General features: G+C 35.6%; 1 protein-coding gene across 1 annotated transcript in view; it reads left to right on the forward strand.

Moving 5' to 3' along the window:
- Window positions 1–16,736, forward strand: part of LOC106663882 — a 341,156-nt gene extending 324,420 nt beyond the window's left edge. Inside the window, exons 4-6 of the mRNA XM_014389095.2 lie at window positions 12,689–12,864; window positions 12,931–13,062; window positions 14,835–16,736. Of these exons, the coding sequence (XP_014244581.1) occupies window positions 12,689–12,864; window positions 12,931–13,062; window positions 14,835–14,955 (429 nt within the window). The 3' untranslated portion in view covers window positions 14,956–16,736. The remainder of the gene's footprint in view (window positions 1–12,688; window positions 12,865–12,930; window positions 13,063–14,834) is intronic.
- The last annotated feature ends 1,901 nt before the right edge of the window (window positions 16,737–18,637 follow it).

Raw genomic sequence — 18,637 nt, forward strand, 5'->3', positions numbered from 1 at the left:
TTTGAAGATTATTACATAAATTCGCATAGTGAAAGAATATTGCTTAAATTTGCATATTTGAAGAATATTGCTTAAATTTGCATATTTGAAGAATATTGCTTAAATTTGCATATTTGAGGAATATTGCATACATTCTCATTTTTGGAGCATAATGCATGCATTTGCATATTTGAAGAATATTGCATAAATTTGCATATTTGAAGAATATTGCATAAATTCGCATCTTTGAAAAATATGGCATAAATTCGCATAGTGAAAAAATATTGCTTAAATTTGTATATTAAAGGATATTGCATTCATTCGGATATTTGAAGAATATTGCATATTTATTCAGAAATCGTGAGATGCGGTCTGGTGAAGAAAAACATTTTCTTTATCGTGCCAACGTTTCGATCTTTATTGAGATCATCTTCAGGGCCTAGGATTTACAAACATTGTTTACATTTAACAAATACAATTAGGATGTGAAAAAGTGAATTTATACAATGCAAAATATATTTTTTATATTCAATCAAAGTATTTCTATTCACCCAAAGTGTTTTTCTTCTGTGTAATTGTGCCATTCTTGCGTGTCGGGTTGAGAGTGCCAGTGAGATTTTGCTGTTTTATGTTTATATACGTTGGATTTTGAAGGGGCATTGCATATATTGGCATATTTGAATAATTATCGATTAACGGTCACTGATCACCACACAAAAATACTGCGTACATTCGCATATTTGAAGAATATTCCATAAATTTGCATATTTGAAGAACTACAAGTTTTAGATATTTTTTATTGCAGAATAAATAAACTAGGCAACTAAAAACATAAAAAGGAAAAAGCAAGAGCCTAAAATTTTATTCGGATGCTAGTTAGCTTTCCAGGAATAAAACCTAAACAAACCGATACAATAGAGAATAGAATCCGCGTGAAGTAATCGACCTTTTGGTTGAAGCCCCTCATTTTCAAAATTTCTAATTCGATTTTTTTGGCCTTTCCTAAAAAATTAATTTTTCTGAAGTTGGGTTGTAGCAATCATAGTCATTTGAAACCAAAAAACAGCTAGTGCCAGCACTCTTTCATATTTTCAATCTCGTAAACCTAAAGAAAGCCGAAAGTGAAACTTCAACTTTTCTAAAATAGGTGGCTCGATTTTTCCTTTCAACGCAAAACAGAAATTTAGTTAAATCCCCAGCGATGCAGGAATTATTTTACGAAATAAGTTTAAAAAAAACATTCTTGATAAAAATACCTGGCGGTGGAAATTAATGAAATCTTAATGGAAACAATTAAGTTGTACGAAGGGAATCCACTTATTTTATGTTCCTTCATGTATGCTCCCATTACCTCTGTTTATGTGGCCTTTTTTGAGGTAATGCAAATATCTTATAAGCTTTCGGCTCTACGGAATAACGACTATTGCTTATGTGAGCTCTTGGATGTGGCGCTGGCTTTGGATAAGGTCTGACGCCCAGGCGACCTCTATAAACTTTTCCCGTACACTCCTTATTATCTTTTTGCTTCGAGGGTTCGTAACAGCAGAAGTCCTCCGGAGTGCCAATGTTTTTTCGGGTTCGAATACAGGGCCGCCGTATTTGAACCCGGGACCTTTACTAACAGTGATGAGCGCCGTGTTAAAGACGCCCCTCCTTATTACCTTATCATTAAATCCTTTTTACTCACCGTAAGTGCAAACTAAGGTGGGGCAAGAGATATCAGACCGACACACGTCGTGGCCCTACAAGGAATGGTGCTTGGTCCCATCCTTATACCAGTTGTACAATTGCCTTTCGTTTCCATCCCGATACCACCATTACAATCTAAGACTAGTCCAAGGTGGAGGAATGAGCCAAAATGTACATATTTTACAATGAAAAACAGTCTAACACTGAACAATGAGCAACAAGAATTATCAACTTACACTCAAGTCAGACAGTTAGGACCCCTACTAGACAACAACAAAACAAAAGACTTGGAACAAAAGAAGAAGACTATATCAAAACTCAACGAACTTTATGCTAGTCATTCTTGCGACCACTCTGGACATACGGATTGGAAGAGAGGGTTCCGTCCGCTTTCATGTGTTCCTATCAAAAACCTTGGATAATGTCAAAGTTCTTTATTAAATCGCTAATTTCACTATCTTCTACGTCAGTTCGTTCCCGAGAACTCATCGTCAACAAGACAAGAGGATCTTTACCGTCTGCACCTAGCCTTTTCGGACGTCTCAAGATGAGAGCTGACGCACCTCCGCATACGACGGAATAGTGTTATTACACAGCATTGGTGTAGAGCACCCCAGGACCTAAGGGCCAAAACAATCTCGCTCTCCGCTTGTCCACTCCGAATGGTCGGGCCCGCATTGTGCATCGGGTCGTATGCCGCACGCAAGGGGCTAACAGGCCGAAATACATCAGCCTGTTCTCCCGCGTACTCCCTAGTTAGAGAAGGCCACTCTATCTCCCTGAGTATAGGGGCTCCCCTAGCGTAGAAACTTCCGGGAACGCACCGGCAGCGGTTTAGTTTAAAGTGGAATTGCTAACCACACCCTAGATGAGCACCGCCTATGGTAAAAGTCTCTTATTCGAGCTCAGCCTACACCTGCCATGCGCATTCGAGGGACGCCATAGGCTCAGCCTAGGTGGTCCGATCCTTCGCTTCCCCAAGGGTACCACGCCGGTCATACGCACACCAAAGCGAAGCATACTCGAGTCAGAGAAACCGGTTCACTTACCGTTTCCGTTCGCTTATTCTCGCATTCGAGGAACTATTCAGCATAATCATCGCGTCCTCAACGCTTACACGCTGTCGTTCGGTCGCAACGTCTCCCGTGAGGCCGGGGGTAATAACGCTGGCCATACGCAACTTCACGAAGGTCACAGATAGAAGACAGCCTCTGTCTAAGTTTCCGCCAGGGGCGTCACCACGCGCCACCACGAATCCGTTCCCAGTGTAACTAGGGCTGAATTTGGAGGCCAGTTACCCCGTGGTACAGATGGCCATACACCCTCCCCCGTCTATGCAGACAGGATCTAGTGCACTGGCCCTCGTGTGACTCTGCTAAGGCACCCGCCGCCCATGCCGACCCTAGGCCGACACGAGTACAGCTTGTGCTTTAGAGAGGTTGCCACACCCTCTGGGCTGCACCTTTATTGTGACCCCTTGCAACCAATTTTGATATATACTACGTCAACGAACTGATCCGATCAAGCTTTCAAACGTTCAATACCAAACTAGGGATCATTTGGCAATTTCCCATCCCGAGAACCGCCACCGTCCAAAGACCAGTTTTCTTAAGTTTATTAAAAATAAAAGTGTAATTTATTAAAAGTTTACTGAACCTGTTTATTGTACATACAAATGATGAGAACGTACCGTTGGTTTTTGATAGTATCATGATTCAATTATGTATAGAATGGTCAATATTTAAGTGATGACGTGTTGATTTTATTTTGATTGATTACTTCCTGCCTTTATTTCATGCAATTTCATTGTGTATGTTTTCCAAAACCACCCGAGTAGTATTGAAAATAATGAACAAAAAACAATGCATTGTCAACTTAATTAACTTTAAAATAATATCGGAAATGTCAGTTTGTAATAAAGTGTGCTTTGTTTCCCTACGAATAATGATGATATTGAATTCGTTTCCGGTTTCATCTCACATAAAAGCGAACACCGTTTGTGCTATTGCTTCAATCTCATTATATTTACCAGAAACTATGACAAATGTTCATTATTTTCTTGTTGGCTTATATGTTTATATAATATGAAAGCAAAAAAGCAAGTAATGCATCCTAAGTGTATAAGTGTGTTCACGAAGAACTTTATGGCTCGGAGTGCTCCCGCTGGAATCTAGCCACGGTTTAGTGCCAACGATTGAACAAAAAGGTTTGCTTGACAAAATTGTTTATAAATTAATATTTTTTATTATATATAGTATAGATACTATATACTGTTTAAGTTCACTATCAGTTTGGAAAATCTTGATGATTTGAATATGAATCCATGGAGTTTTGCACTTTAATCGGGTAATGTTTATGTACTTCGGGAAGGGAAAATTACTTGAACTCATAAACAGAAAGGATAACGATGAAGAAATGAAAAAAATAATTTTTTTATATGTAAGATTTTGGTTGAAATGAAGAAGGCACGAGTAGGATTCGAACCCACGACCTTCGGCTCAATACACCGCTGCTCTAACAACCACTTGAGCTATCGTGACAATATAATATAAATATATAATGAATTGAAGGAATGTTGAATTCCCTATGATTATATCCCTGATATAATTACTGTCGTGTAATTTCGTTTATTTGCTCAATGGAGCATTTATAAAGCTTAATTGTTACATTCGAATGCGAGAAGGTTTGTTTTTGGAAGAAGTGAGGAATCAGAACTACTTATTATTCTCAAATAATATCGCAAAGGTAACACCAGGATTTGAACCGAAAACAGCTAGCTTGATAAATATGAGTCGGACGCCCGATCAGTATTGGTTTATGTCTGCACAAGCACTTTCTGTGCAATGCATAAAATATTACTCCACCTGTTTGGTAAAATTTAGAAAAAGTTATTGACCTTGATGATGATCTAGCTAAAACTTTGGGATATTGATTAAAACACATTCTAACTTAACATTCAAAAGATACAGCTAAATAAATCAGGTTACTGAATTTCAAAAATAGGTAAAGCTGATGTGGCTGGTTTTGCTTCAAGAATTATTTCTACCGGGAAAAGTTCGGGTGTTGCAAACCATATATTATGTTTTGAGAATTATCTGTAAATAATTTTATTTCAAGATTTGTTTGAATACGGGTAATAAGGTGTGGGTAGGAAGAGTTTAAATTTGTAAAGGATGCCTGATTACCAAACCATGGGTTATATCCACGTACGCACCTAAGTAGTACTCCTTATTATCTAGAGCAGAGAAAATGGTGTCAACAATTCTCAAACTTTGTTAGCTCGAGTAATGATGAGAACGGTAATTAGCGAGAAGTAATTATTCTGTGTATGGAATGGGTATTAAACTCTATATTAAATGAATAAGAAGAACATCCTCCCCATTTTGCCGAGTCCGTCAGAAAAACTGAAATCTCACCTTATGTACTCGAGCAGGTGTTTCTCAGGGAAGCATATTATTTTCCATATACACTGTAGATGTTTCTTCACATGTTATTTCAACGTGTGTGGTGATTAGGGACCGTTAATCGATAATTATTCAGAAATCGTGAGATGCTGTCTGGTGGGGTAGGTTTCAGAAAAACATTTTCTTTATCGTGCTACGTTTCGATCTTCATTGAGATCATCTTCAGGGCCTGGGAATTACAAACATTGTTTTCATTTAAAAAATACATTTAGGATGTGGAAAAGTGAATTTATACAATGCAAAATATATATATATTTTTTTTATATTCAATCAAAGTATTTCTACTCACTCAAAGTGTTTGTCTTCTGTGTAATTGTGCCATTCTTGCGTGTCGTGTGGAGAGTGGCAGTGAGATTTTGCTGTTTTATGTTTATATACATTGGATTTTGAAGGGGTGGGGAAGGAAGTCGGTATAGAAAAGACATTTTTGTATAAGGCGTCTGCTTCTTTGAGGAGAAAAGAGCCGACGAAGTTTAGACAAATGTTATTTCAGCATTGGTTGATGATGGAGCGATTCTTAATCGTAATTCGGACCTTTTCATAAACATTCAACACTCACAACACCTGAATGAATTAACAGTATTGTTCACAAAGTGGAGAATAAAAATAAACCAAACGAAAATAAAACTGCGTAAAATTATCAGTCTCACAGTGAGTATTAATGAAACCCGATTACCAACTACTCCTATGCGCGTTATCTTCTACTTTCATGGATAAACCAATGATTTGGAATTCCCACACAAGACTGAAAGACAAGAAACACTCCGACGTTATGAATTATTAAAAAGCCTACTTGTCTCATGATCAAAATTAGACAGTGAAAACAAAGGTATAATTTGCAAGACAATGATAAGACCTGTCTAGGCCACGGTTACGAAGTATAGGCACAAACAAGGATTCCGAACTCCAATCGATTTAGTCCAAAATTTTCCGCTAAATTATAAATGCTCCTCTTTTTGCTTCAAATCGTACTATTCATAACAATCTACCTATCCCGTTTGTACGTGACCTGAACTAAATCTGATATAAAAAATTTAAAATCTATTTAATCTATTTAATAAAAATCTATCGTGACTAGTAACACAAAACTAGTACGACAGTTACAACCCCACTAGAAAATCCTGCAAGACGATCGAAACGTAAGTGCCTCTGAGACCTTATCAGTGAGCAAAAAATGACGAGATTTCAGTGAAAAGGGGTGTTGCCACTAAGCAACTTCTCTTATCACTGACTCAAACGATAAATTCATCATATATTGAAAATATTTACTTAATAAAATATTTGTAGTTGTACACATCAAATAAATGTAATAAAAAACGATTATTTGGATATCATGAGATGTGGTCTGGTGTGACGTAGGTTTTAGAAAAACATTTTCTTTATCGTGCCAACGTTTCGATCTTTATCGAAACCGTCTTCAGGGCTCAAAGTATTTGTCTTCTATGCAATTGTGCCATCCTTGCGTGTCGTGTTGAAAGGGCCTAGTAATAAAAAACCTTAGTACCTGAAATTACTTTAGACTTTGAGTAAATTGATTTTATGGTTCAATTATGAAGTAGCCTAATACATATTACATTTTATTCATTTACTAAATCCACTTAGATAATACGAACTTAAAAAATGAACGGTAGTTAAAAAGTATCTAAAAGCGTTATGGAAAATATAAAAAGTTTATTTCGAATATAAAATAGTTCTCGAAAGGAAAGCGTTTTAAAGTGAACCGTGAACGTAGAAGCATAAAAAGTTCAGCTCTTATGAAATTTATGATTAAAAAATATGAAAGGATTAAAAGTTTTTATTAAAATACTAACACAGTATTAAGGAATTGACTTAACCATTTTCGTTAATATTCAGATTGTAAAATTGAATTACGAATTTGCTTGTATGTTATGATTTGTGATAGATATAAATAATCGGCGATATATTTTTTTAGAAGAGAGTTCGTATGTGATACTTTTCCTTGTGATATATCAGACAGGGAATTCCTTCCTTTAATAACGTTATAACAAGGGCAAGGGAAATCCGTTCGAAATAACTTTCCTGTCTCAGTGCGCCTGTTCCCTTTGTGTCCTTCGTCAAAAGGTCTCACTCTTGCTTTTACTCGAAGCAAAGGGCAACCGGCAAGCATTAAAGCGATTTATTCCCGGTCGCATACATATTTTATTGTACTTTCCCCCTACAAAAGGACAAACACACGTAAGATGTATTGACCGTCAAAGCCGACTGTATTTGGAAACGATCCTGGAAATCAAAGGGTTCGCGGGCCCTGGAGAGTAACGGTAAGCAAATTATGCTGGGGACGCAGTCCATTACTGCTAGACTGAGAGGATGATGCGAGATAAAGAGCACGCTTTTATCAGTAGCGTTGAAAGCGGGCGTGAATTCCCGCTGAAAGGGACACTTTTCAACAAAGTCAATATTCAACATGAATTATGGACGTCTGGCATGAGGCGATTTAAAAAACTAAGCTGCCTTTTATTTCTCTTTTTCTCTCTCTTTGAAGCCAACCTGTATAGTTTTGCTTTCTACTGTCCTATTCATCATCCGGAAACGGACGATGAAAAATGTGAGCGACGTCAACAACTGACCTGTATCCGCATCGTTTCTTCGGCTAGAACGTCTCCACTGTTGAAGATTAATGACCGAGTTGATCTGACTTCGTACGCAATTTATACCCCATTAATTTCCATTCTTATAAAATCGGAACAAGCCGATTTATCTTGTTAATACGTGGTTTCTGATTATTGTCGTTAAAATAAATTAAACAAGATGAAAGAGTCAGGAGTGATGGTTGCATTACGGAGGGTGTGCGGAAACGCGTTTTTCATTTAAAACTCTTAACTGTTTTAAATGTAGCAAGGGTAAAATAACTCAGGGAAAAATGATTCTTTATTCAGTAAAAACTCATTTTCTTAGTATCAATAGAACCTCCGTTGCTCAACACAGTTAAAAAGTAATTTTAAACTTCATGCATTTTAAAGTAATCCTTCCCTATTGTCTTAAATAAAAAATCCATCTGTTTGGAACAATTTTAAAAAACCTTTAAGCCATACTTCAGTGTCGGACAATACACTCAAAAAAGGATATGACAATTAGATAAGAATTTGTAACTGGTTGGCCTGTTTATAACCAAATATAATTTCAATTTCAATCTTTGTGTAAGGTATTGGTTGAGATAAAAAAGTCAGTGTCACGAGCGGGATTCGAACCCACGACCTTCGGCTAAATACGCCGCTGCTCAACCACTTGACCTATCGTGACTTCGATCCACTCGGACACCAACCTCCCATCTCAACCCAACCTTTCGAATTTTCCCTCCTGTTTGCCATTTTTCAAATATCGGGTAATCTATTCGATTCTCGACGACAAATGAAATGGCCACGGAGAGCTTTAGTGAAGATATACTTCATTTAACCTATTAAATCCATCAGATTTCGTGGTCCGATTGACCAAACATCATCTTTCAATTAATTAATCTTTACGTAAGGTATTGAGTGAGATAAAAAAGTAAGTTTGAGATGGGAAGTTAGTGTTCGAATGGATCGAAGTCACGATAGCTCAAGTGGTAGAGCAGCGGCGCATTTAGCCGAAAGTCGGGGGTTCGAATCCCGCTCGTGACACTGACTTTTTTATCTAACCAATACCTTACATAAAGATTAATTAATTGAAAGATATTATTTGGTCAATCGGACCATGAATTGTAATGGATATAATTTTAATCTAAGGTCTTGGTTGAGATGAAAAATTCCCCTAAATATAACACAACAAAAACAACTCAAAATCAATTTATTTTGAAATTTTATGATAACACGAATTGAACTCAGCGTTTTTGACCAATGGAACTTAACCGTAAACCTGGAGAAATCAAAAATTTCAATTTTTAGAAAAGGTGATAGGCTGGGTCAGAGAGTTGGAGTTACAATGGCAAGAAGATAGATGTAAATAATTACAATTATCTAGGTTGTACCTAGGTCTTTCGTCGACATTGTCTTGTACGGATCATCTACAACGGAAAGCAGCGCTTGCTAAGCTTGCAGTAAATAGAGTTTGGAATCTGTTCACCCAGGACTTAGAACAGTTTTCAGCAAAGTTCAAATTGTATAACAGCGTTTGTCGTTGTATCTTGTGCTATGCTTTCCAGATCTGGGAGTTCCAAAGATAACGAGATGTTTTATTAAAAAGCTCTTCTTTCTTCCGGACCCTACACCGTCACATATGTCGTTGTTAGAGACTGGGACTGATCTATTTATTTTGGCTTTAAAACTCCACTTCTCATTTGTTCTCAAACGAATGTCCTCGGCATCCTCGCCTCTATCCAAAATTACAGCCAAAGCCGTGATGAACAGGAATTGTTATTGGTTTTCCAAATGGAACAAGTTGGCACATGATTATGGTTGTCCTTCCACGTTGATAAGCGAAAATATAAATGACTGGAGAGGATTATCCTCCTAAGCAGAATTAGGGAAATCCATTATGAGAGTTTCCTAAGGAAAGCATCATTATCCACCCGTTTTCTTCTTTATAGAGATTTGGACCATTTGTCGTGTCACTTCGATCCACTAAGTGAGCAAACAAACCTTTTTCGCTTCTCCGAGATGCGATGGTTTTTAAAAATGCGTAGCGAGCAAATATACCTCAATTTTGTACCTTGGAAACCTAATGTTATCGAATTGTGTTCCTTATGCAACTCAAAAATAAAGGAAGATGTTTTCACTTTGTGGCTGAGTGCTCGATACAGAATATCGCCTTCTGCATCTGGGTATTCCTAGCCTTTCCCGAGTTGTATTTGTCCAGACCTTAAACGAAATAAGGAATTGTAAAGCCCTTGCATACTTGCATGGCAATTGTTGACGCCCAAGAAGCTTCATTTTTTGAGTATTTCGGCTGACCAAGTTTCGCCTCGGGAGGACCTGTTAAAATCGCTGAGGGCCCTATTGTTTTTATTTTGGCAAACGATAACGCCGGTAGCTTCGGCCTTTGCACGGGAGTAAATTAGTCTCTCGCTTGCCTGGGTCAGCACAAGACGTTTGCCGAATCATTTATCGAACCTAATATCGATTTTCTTTGGACCTTCACCATCGATTTCTTCTGTTCAACACCTTGTCGTCACATCACCGACCTTACGGTCTACGTCAACTATTTCGTCATCCGGCTCTACAGGCACCTTCGTCGAAGTGGAACCCAGCAGTAACCTCCATCTCAACACCGCTTATTTCGATTGCTGGGAGAAGCGAGGAGTCATCCCACCAAGTACCTTTTAATTATTTTTTTTGTCTTTTGTAGTTTAAAACCCTGGCCAGTAGGTTTGATTATGAATTATTTTGGATAATTAAAGAAATTTCTTTTAATTTTTTGCTTAGTGTAAATAAATTGTAAATATTCAATTTTTACTTTAAAGTATTATCAATCTCCTCTTTCTTTTTCCCAAAACCTCTTAAGTATAATATATAGTTGCCACCTTTTTTAAAAGAGAAAAAAACTCAACAAAATTTAATTGTACTGTAAACGGGTACGGAAGTTTGCAGGGTCAATTAAGATCCGCCCTTCCCCCCAACAGCAATATAGGTATCAATTGATTCAGCAGTTCAATTGGTGAGAGCTTTTCAAGGAAACAAAAAAAAAGGAAAAAGTAAATATATAATTGTATGTACATTTTTGAATGTCCAGAATATGAAAATGAAAGAGACAAACTGCTAAAAAATCTGAGCAAAGTCCCAAATATTTCAAAACCAATAAACTTAGAATCTGTCCTAATAACCAACAACCCATCAGCTTTCAACACAATCTATGGATTTCTAAAGTCCATAAACGTTTCTTTTTGATTATCTTCAAGCATGAAAATTTAGAAGATGAGAAGACGATGGAGCTGAATGAGTGGTGCGGGCGCGCGGCGCGGAACTGGCCCTGGTCGGCCGATCACGCTCGACAGTAAAATGAAAATAGAAGAAAACTTAATGGGTAATATGCCAGCGTAAACCCCCCCAAAAAAATGTATCTATATAAAATGAATACTACTAGGCAGTATTAAGTGGTAATTTTCTTTTGATATTTTTTTTTCACTTTTATTTCTTATTTTAGTTAACACCCGACAGACTGTTTGTTATCCATGTAGTACTGTACTTTTTCTATTTATCTGTTTATTGTATAAAATATTTAAACAAATTTAAATATATATTCTCCTTGAATCGATCACTTTATACGGCCTATTCTCAGTAGTTCACGGTTGAATACGCGTTATATGGTATGTAATATTAATAAATATTTTCATTTATTTCATATTTTACAATTAATTAAGGTTTTTAGTTGAGATGAAAAAAAAAGTTAATGGCACGAGAAGGATTCGAACCCACGACGATACGCCGCTGCTCTACCACCTGGGGATTGACTATCCAAAGATTAATTTACAAAATTCAATTGTAAACACAAGTGGAAGATTTTATCTGTATTTTATTTAACTCTAATCCTTTAAAACAGACCCAATATTGTGTGAGATAATCAGTGGAGGATTGCCTGAGCGATAATTAAAAATATTAACGATATTTATTATTTTTTACTTCTGAGTGTATTTTCACAAGAAATGTCATACCATAAGGTTTTTATTATGTTTTCGGGATTCGAATCACGAATATCGAACCTTATCCTAATGTCGATTTAGCCAAAGGTCGTGGGTTCGAATGCCGCACTTGACAGTAATTATTCATCTCAACCAAAACACTTAGATGAAAAGAAAAATTAATTGGAATAATTGATATAGTTTTATATAATAAAACATAATAAAAAAAACTTATGGTATGACATTTCTTACGTTTTGATTGTACGAATTATATTAATAAATAACTGACAATTAATTAAGGTTTTTAGTTGAGATGAAAAAAAGTTAATGGCACGAGAGGGATTCGAACCCACGACCTTCGGCTAGATACGCCGCTGCTCTACCACTTGAGCTATCGTAACCTCGATCCACTCGGACATCAACTCCCCATCTCAACCCGACCTTATGAGTTTTCGATTATGAGTTCGAATCCCTCTCGTGCCATTAACTTTTTTTCATCTCAACTAAAAACCTTAATTAATTGTAAAATATTAATTGGTCAAGCGGACCACGAAATTAGGGAATTATTTCATATTGTTGAAAATTACTTCATTTCGTTTAAAAACACGAAAAAATTTATTGAACTTTACAGGTATGTGCAATCCCTACATAACATAATAATACGTACATAGTTATAATGTTATAAATAGGGAACCAGTTTGTTTTTCATTTAAGGCTTTCAGTTAGAAACAATATGGCTAAATTAATTATCCAACCGCATAAACCGGATTTTAGTATGGCTTGTTGTAAGTAGGGTTGAGCCGTCAGTTAGATCAGTTAAGACCAAACTTCTGGCACATCACCCATTCGCGGATACACAACACTACATCGTAATTCAATTAAATTCTAAGGGTAACCAGCGTTAGTAAATTCTCCATTGTCGTCTAAACGTTTAGTATACGGCAACGCCCAATTATTCATGTATCGTAGCAAGACTGTTGGAAATTTGTTTTGTTTGTTTCAGGCGACGTACGAAATACCAGGGATAAGCAGACACCATCCCAGGAAGGCAGTTAGGATCGAAAAGCTCGTTTTTTATAATCACACCGAGTGCGAATGCATGGACAGGGGAGATGAGATGCCGAGAGACACGGACACGAAAAATGCATTGGGCCAACCGAGATCAAATCACATTCCACAGTAAGCAGATTAGAATTTTTCAAAATAAAATAAAAAAATAAAAACTCTAACTGATCCGTTTTACAGGTGTAAATGCCCGAGCCAATTTTCAGTTCGTATCCACTCAAACGGATCATGTTCTTGCGACTGCTTCGACAAACAGAGGGATTGCACTAAGTACAAGAAAGGGAAGGAATACTTCGTCCATGCAGACCGTCTGTAAGTGCTATTAAGAAAATCAAGTTGTCTTTGAAAAAACGGTATTTATAGTAGTGACATTTTCTCTTGGTCTCTGAGGATTGATGAGCATGCTGTTAACCCATCATCAAGTTCTTACTATATTCTTAATTACATATCCCGAATCGGCTTTGCCTCTCTGAAAACACAAAACTACAATACGCCCTTAACCACGCTCACAAATACATGAAACATATATTGAAAACGATTCTATTTGTGTGTAGTACCATGTTCTCTCTCACTGTGAGTGGTCCATCTTCAAAGAAAAGAGGTCTTCCACCAAAATCCCCTCAAACCAAATTTTTCAAGAAACAATCTGTCAAAGAGCTTTCCCTGGCCTCAACCTTACGCCAGAAACCTATTCAGGAATTCTCTCTCACTCCCTCCCTCACTGTCTCTCTCTTTTTCTCTCTCTCCCTCCCTCTCTCCCACTCTCACTCGCTCTCTTTCTCTCCCACTAACTCACTCTCGCCCCCTTTCTCTCTCACTCACTCTTTTCTCTCACTCTCTCTCGCCCTCCCTCACTGTCTCTCTCTTTCTCTCTTTCTCCCTCACTCTCTCGCCCACCCTCTCTCACTCTTTCTCTCTCACTCACTCACTCTCTTGCTGTATCTCTTCTCTCTTTCTCTCTCTCTCTCTCTCTTTCCCTCTCTCTCTCTTTCTCTCTCTCTCTCTCTCTCTCTCGCCCTCCTTCATTGCCTCTCTCTTTTTCTCTCACTCACTCTCTCGCTCTCCCCCTTTCTCTCTCACTCACTCTCAGTTTCTCTCCATGTCTCTCTCTTTCTCTCTCTCGCCCTCCCTCACTGTCTCTCTCTTTTTCTCTCACTCACTCTCTCTCTCTCTCACTCATTATCTCTCTCTCTCTTTCTCTCTCCCTCCCTCACTGTCTGTCTCTTTTTCTCTCACTCACTCTCTCGCTCTCGCCCTTTCTCTCTCTCACTCTCTCTCGCCCTCTTTCTCTCCCACTCACTCACTCTCGCCCCCTTTCTCTCTCACTCTCTCTCTCCCTCTCTCTCTCTCTCTCTCTCTCTCTCTCTCTCTTATCTATCTAGCTCAGTATTTGCATCTGTTTATCTATCTATGTATCTACCAATTTGCTTTCTATATGTCTATATATCTCCCTCTCAAAACTGCTAGTAATTCATTGCGGAAACCGAAATGAAAGTAAATTTGGTATGTAATATATTATATTATCTATCATTGCTAGACATTACGCTATGTGAAAAAGGAAAAATTCTGACATCAATGATTTATCAACTAGATTGTCATTAAAAATGACTATACCTTTCAAGACAATTTTCTTTATTGTGCGGATTTCAATTATGAAAAATTATGTATGTATAGAGTAAAACGTATTCAGTGATGTATATAAAATTCATAGGGTGTTTATTTTTCAAATTTTCAGGTTGTGTTCATGAATCAATTTTTTGAAATGTGGCACCATGTCTACTACAATTGTTCTATCTTTTATTAAAAAGAAAAATAGCATTCTTAGTAATTTTAAAATTCATCTTAGTTCTTTTACTGGTTCATTTCTCAAATGTGATTAAATTGTAAGAAAGTAAGCCGATATTCATTATTAGGTATCAATTAGGCTATCAATGTAAATTGGTGCATAAAATATGTACTGGCCACGCGTGAGTTTTGGTATCAAGAATATACGTTGTTTGGAATAAAATAGATTTTCTTAAATATATATAATATATTTATATAAACATACCAATGTCTATAAAAAATAAATTATATTTTTTCAGATGCATAGAAATGCGGACATGTACTGTTCCAACCTGCGATTTCGGCACTTTCATTCGCAGATCAGGGAGATGCCCGAGGAAGCACGAAAAGTACCGTTCATGGGAGCGATACAAAATATAAGCAAAAAATTAAATCAAAAATGATAAAAACCCGTATGAAATACCAGTGATTTTTTAAATTTGTATAACAAGTGATTTCAAAGAGAGGCATTTATCAAATGACCTTGTGTTACTTGTCTAATATTTGTCAAAAAACAAAATTAATTTAATTTTTTTTTTCACCCATTTTATTTTGGATTTTTTGACTATACACAATGAAACAATTGCTTGATTCAGGTTGATTAAATTGCAGTTCGATTTTTAGACAATTTTTTTTCCAGTGTGTAAAATAAATGTACATAATAGTTTTCTTTTCTCGCTCACTATTGATTTGCGTTGAATCTGATTTATATTATAAAAATGTATCTTTAAAAAAATGAAAATAAGTAAAAAATTGCCATTAGATTAAAACAAATAAAATAGAATTTGGCCAAAAATTTTAATGACAATATGGCAATTTTTCACTTCTTTAAGCATTTTGTCTCCGTCAGAGATAAGACGATGAATTCTGTGTGATATATTTTTTATTTTAACTTTATTTTATAATTTAAATTTTTTGTGTATATGAAAATAGGTTCGAGTGTAAATCTTATCAATGAACTTATGTATGTATATATTTTAAAAAATTGACTGCATATTTCGAAATTTTAATAGAAAAAAAATTTACTTCTGAAGTACAAACATACTTTAAACAGATTATTATATACATAATGATGTATATAATAATGTGTATGAAATAGTAATGTGTAAGGAAATTTTCAAATAATGCAAATTTTGAATTTTTTAAAAATCAGAAAGACTAATTCCATATCCAAATGGTTATCAGAAAATTGCTCATCAATAATAACCCCATCTGACTTAATAAAATTTATAATCAACTTATTTTCATTAAACAAACATTATTTTAAATAGTTGAAAAACGAATTTCAACATGTTCTATTATCAAAATAACGAATAATATCGAAGTTATGGACCATAGAAATGTCTATTTAAAATATAGACAATTTATCTATAAGGAGATTTAATTGTAAAAAAAAATAATAACAACATTCCTAGGCATGTGTACTCGTTGTTTTGTTTAAAATTCAATCTGAAATCAACTCTGTTTAAATAAAACATAGCTCATGACTACATCTTTGTTGAATATTGAATCTGGGCAACCAAATTATCGTTATTGACTCAAATGCCAAGATGAATAAAAATAATGATACACTTATCTAATCGTTAACTTCTTTGCATTTAAATATTAACCTCAGGTATTATAGGTTCATGTAGAGTATTATCGAGTTGTTTGTCACTTAGGGTCAGTCTTTGTAGAAATTTGTTTTAGATTAGAGACGAGCACCAAAAATGAAGATTTAGATTTAACGCCATGTAATCTTAATTCGTTAAGTGTTTCAAGTACGTTAACTGTAATCTCAATCCTTTAATAATTGCTTAGAGTAGTTAATTAACAATTCAATACTAGAGAATCTTGTAGCCATGTATAATTGTGTATATTTAGCTAAATTATTGAAAGAAAAAAAAGTTTTTTTGACAGACCTGTCCAGCAGGGGACATTTTGTAAATTATTAGTTATATGTAAGAAGTATCACGTTAATAAAACGTATAACTTTGAATATAAGATTTGAATGTTTTAAATGACTAACTAATTTGGATCAAAACTACACATATTATTAAAAAAAAGTAAATGATAAAGACCACTTAATTATGTAATATCAAATAAGTTATCCCTCATAATACCGTATGGACCATTGTTTGTATTTGTGCCAATAATGTAATAAAATAAGTTATATAGTTTCATTGTATTTTGATTTACACCACGATTGAATTGCCATTGAAAAAGACTAAACTTCGCTTTTGGAATTCACACAAGGTATGATTAATTAACAATTTATATTATTTAATTTATTTTTAATCTAAAATAATTTTTCTTTTAATTAAACTAATTACTATTATATAAAACGTATTATATTGTATGTAATAATAAACTTTTTTCATTTTAAACGTCCTTATATTGACCGAAATAATTTAATATATGAAGGATAAGGTTGACTTATTTTATATGTAATAATTTTGCAATTTATTTTTATATTATTTTTTTGTGTCTGTAAAAATGACTATCGATGCGAATTTTTTTTTACTGGCTATATGGACAGTTCTGAACATGAGACAGAGGGTGGAGATTTTACATTAAAACTTGTTCGTTAGGACAAAGTTATCGACATACACAAAGTCCTCCGGGTGGAAGGACATAACGAACCAGTCCGATTGTATCCAGGTAGTAACCCCTAAAAAACTACAATCTTCTAAGAATCTCATAATTTCTATGATCATGGTTATTTTAGGCGAAAAAAATTCGCATCAATCATTATTTTAAACGAATTTAGTACGTCTCACAGTCCAGCCAATGTAATTGAAACGTTCAATTGAAGTTCCACAATACTAATGAATTTAGTAACTAGTAATTAAATTTACACGGGAACCACCAAACCAGGTTACCAATTTCTTCCTTCACTTTGCGAAGTTCGTTCCTGGCATAAACTGATGTGGGAAAACGACCAGCTAACAATTTATCTCAATTGTGTTTTTTATATTTCTCTCTCTCTCTCTCTCTCTCTCTCTCTCTCTCTCTCTCACTCTCTCTCCGTTCGTGAGTGTGCGTGTGCATATAGAAAATTATTAAGAAGATTTAATTTCTTCAACGATATAAGAACCACAAAAAAAGCAAATCGTTATAATTCAAGAACAAGATATAGACAAAAACGTTAAATACTCAAACAAATTTTATCATAAAAGTGAGATTTGGTTTGACATCTGAAGTGATTGCCTATCCTCACTCGCTCTTTTATACTTTCAGGTTCTTGTCCGTTCGACAGGAAATGGTAAAAATTAATTTCGGTGTCTTTTAAGGATTAAGTTTGCTGGCTTTTCATTTGTTCCAGTGACACTTTTCTTTTTTAATAAAATTTAAATGGTGTAAAGGAGGGAAAGTACAGTGTAGTCGATTTGAACATCCACGAGTTGCTTCGTGCCGCCTGCATTAAGTGTGTGTGTGTGTGTGTGTGTGTGTGTGTGTGTGTGTGTGTGTGTGTGTGTGTGTGTGTGTGTGTGGAGAGGGCTCGAGCAGCTGGTTTGGATGGTTCGAAACGTTGGTGTGAAAGGTTTGGAATCTGGACGGGATCAGTTGACAAAAGGAATATTGATGTGTNGCGCGCGCGCGTGCGTGTGTGCGTGTGTGTGAGAGAGAGAGAGAGAGAGAGAGAGAGAGAGAGAGAGTGAGTGAGTGAGAGACAGAAAGAGAGAGAGTAAAAAACAAATAGATGTAGGATGTGGATAAAAGTGAATTTATACAATGCAAAAAATGCACTGGCACTCTCAACACGACACGCAAGAATGGCACACTTACAAACACTTTGAGTGAGTAGAAATTCTTTGATTGAATATAAAAAAGATATTTTTTGCATTGCATAAATTCACTTTTTTCCACATCCCACATGTATTTGTTAAATTTAAACAATGCTTGCAAATCCCAGGCGCTGAAGATGTTCTCAATAAATATCGAAACGTTGGCACGATAAAGAAAATGTTTTACGGAAACCTACATGACACCGGACCGCATATCACTATTTCTGAATAATAACTTAAAAACTGTTACTTCAATTAAAAAATAATTAGTAAAAATACATAAATTTCTAAATGTT

This window comes from Cimex lectularius, unplaced genomic scaffold (genome assembly GCF_000648675.2).
Source record: "Cimex lectularius strain Harlan isolate CLEC.00 unplaced genomic scaffold, Clec_2.1 scaffold41, whole genome shotgun sequence".
NCBI lineage: Eukaryota > Metazoa > Arthropoda > Insecta > Hemiptera > Cimicidae > Cimex > Cimex lectularius.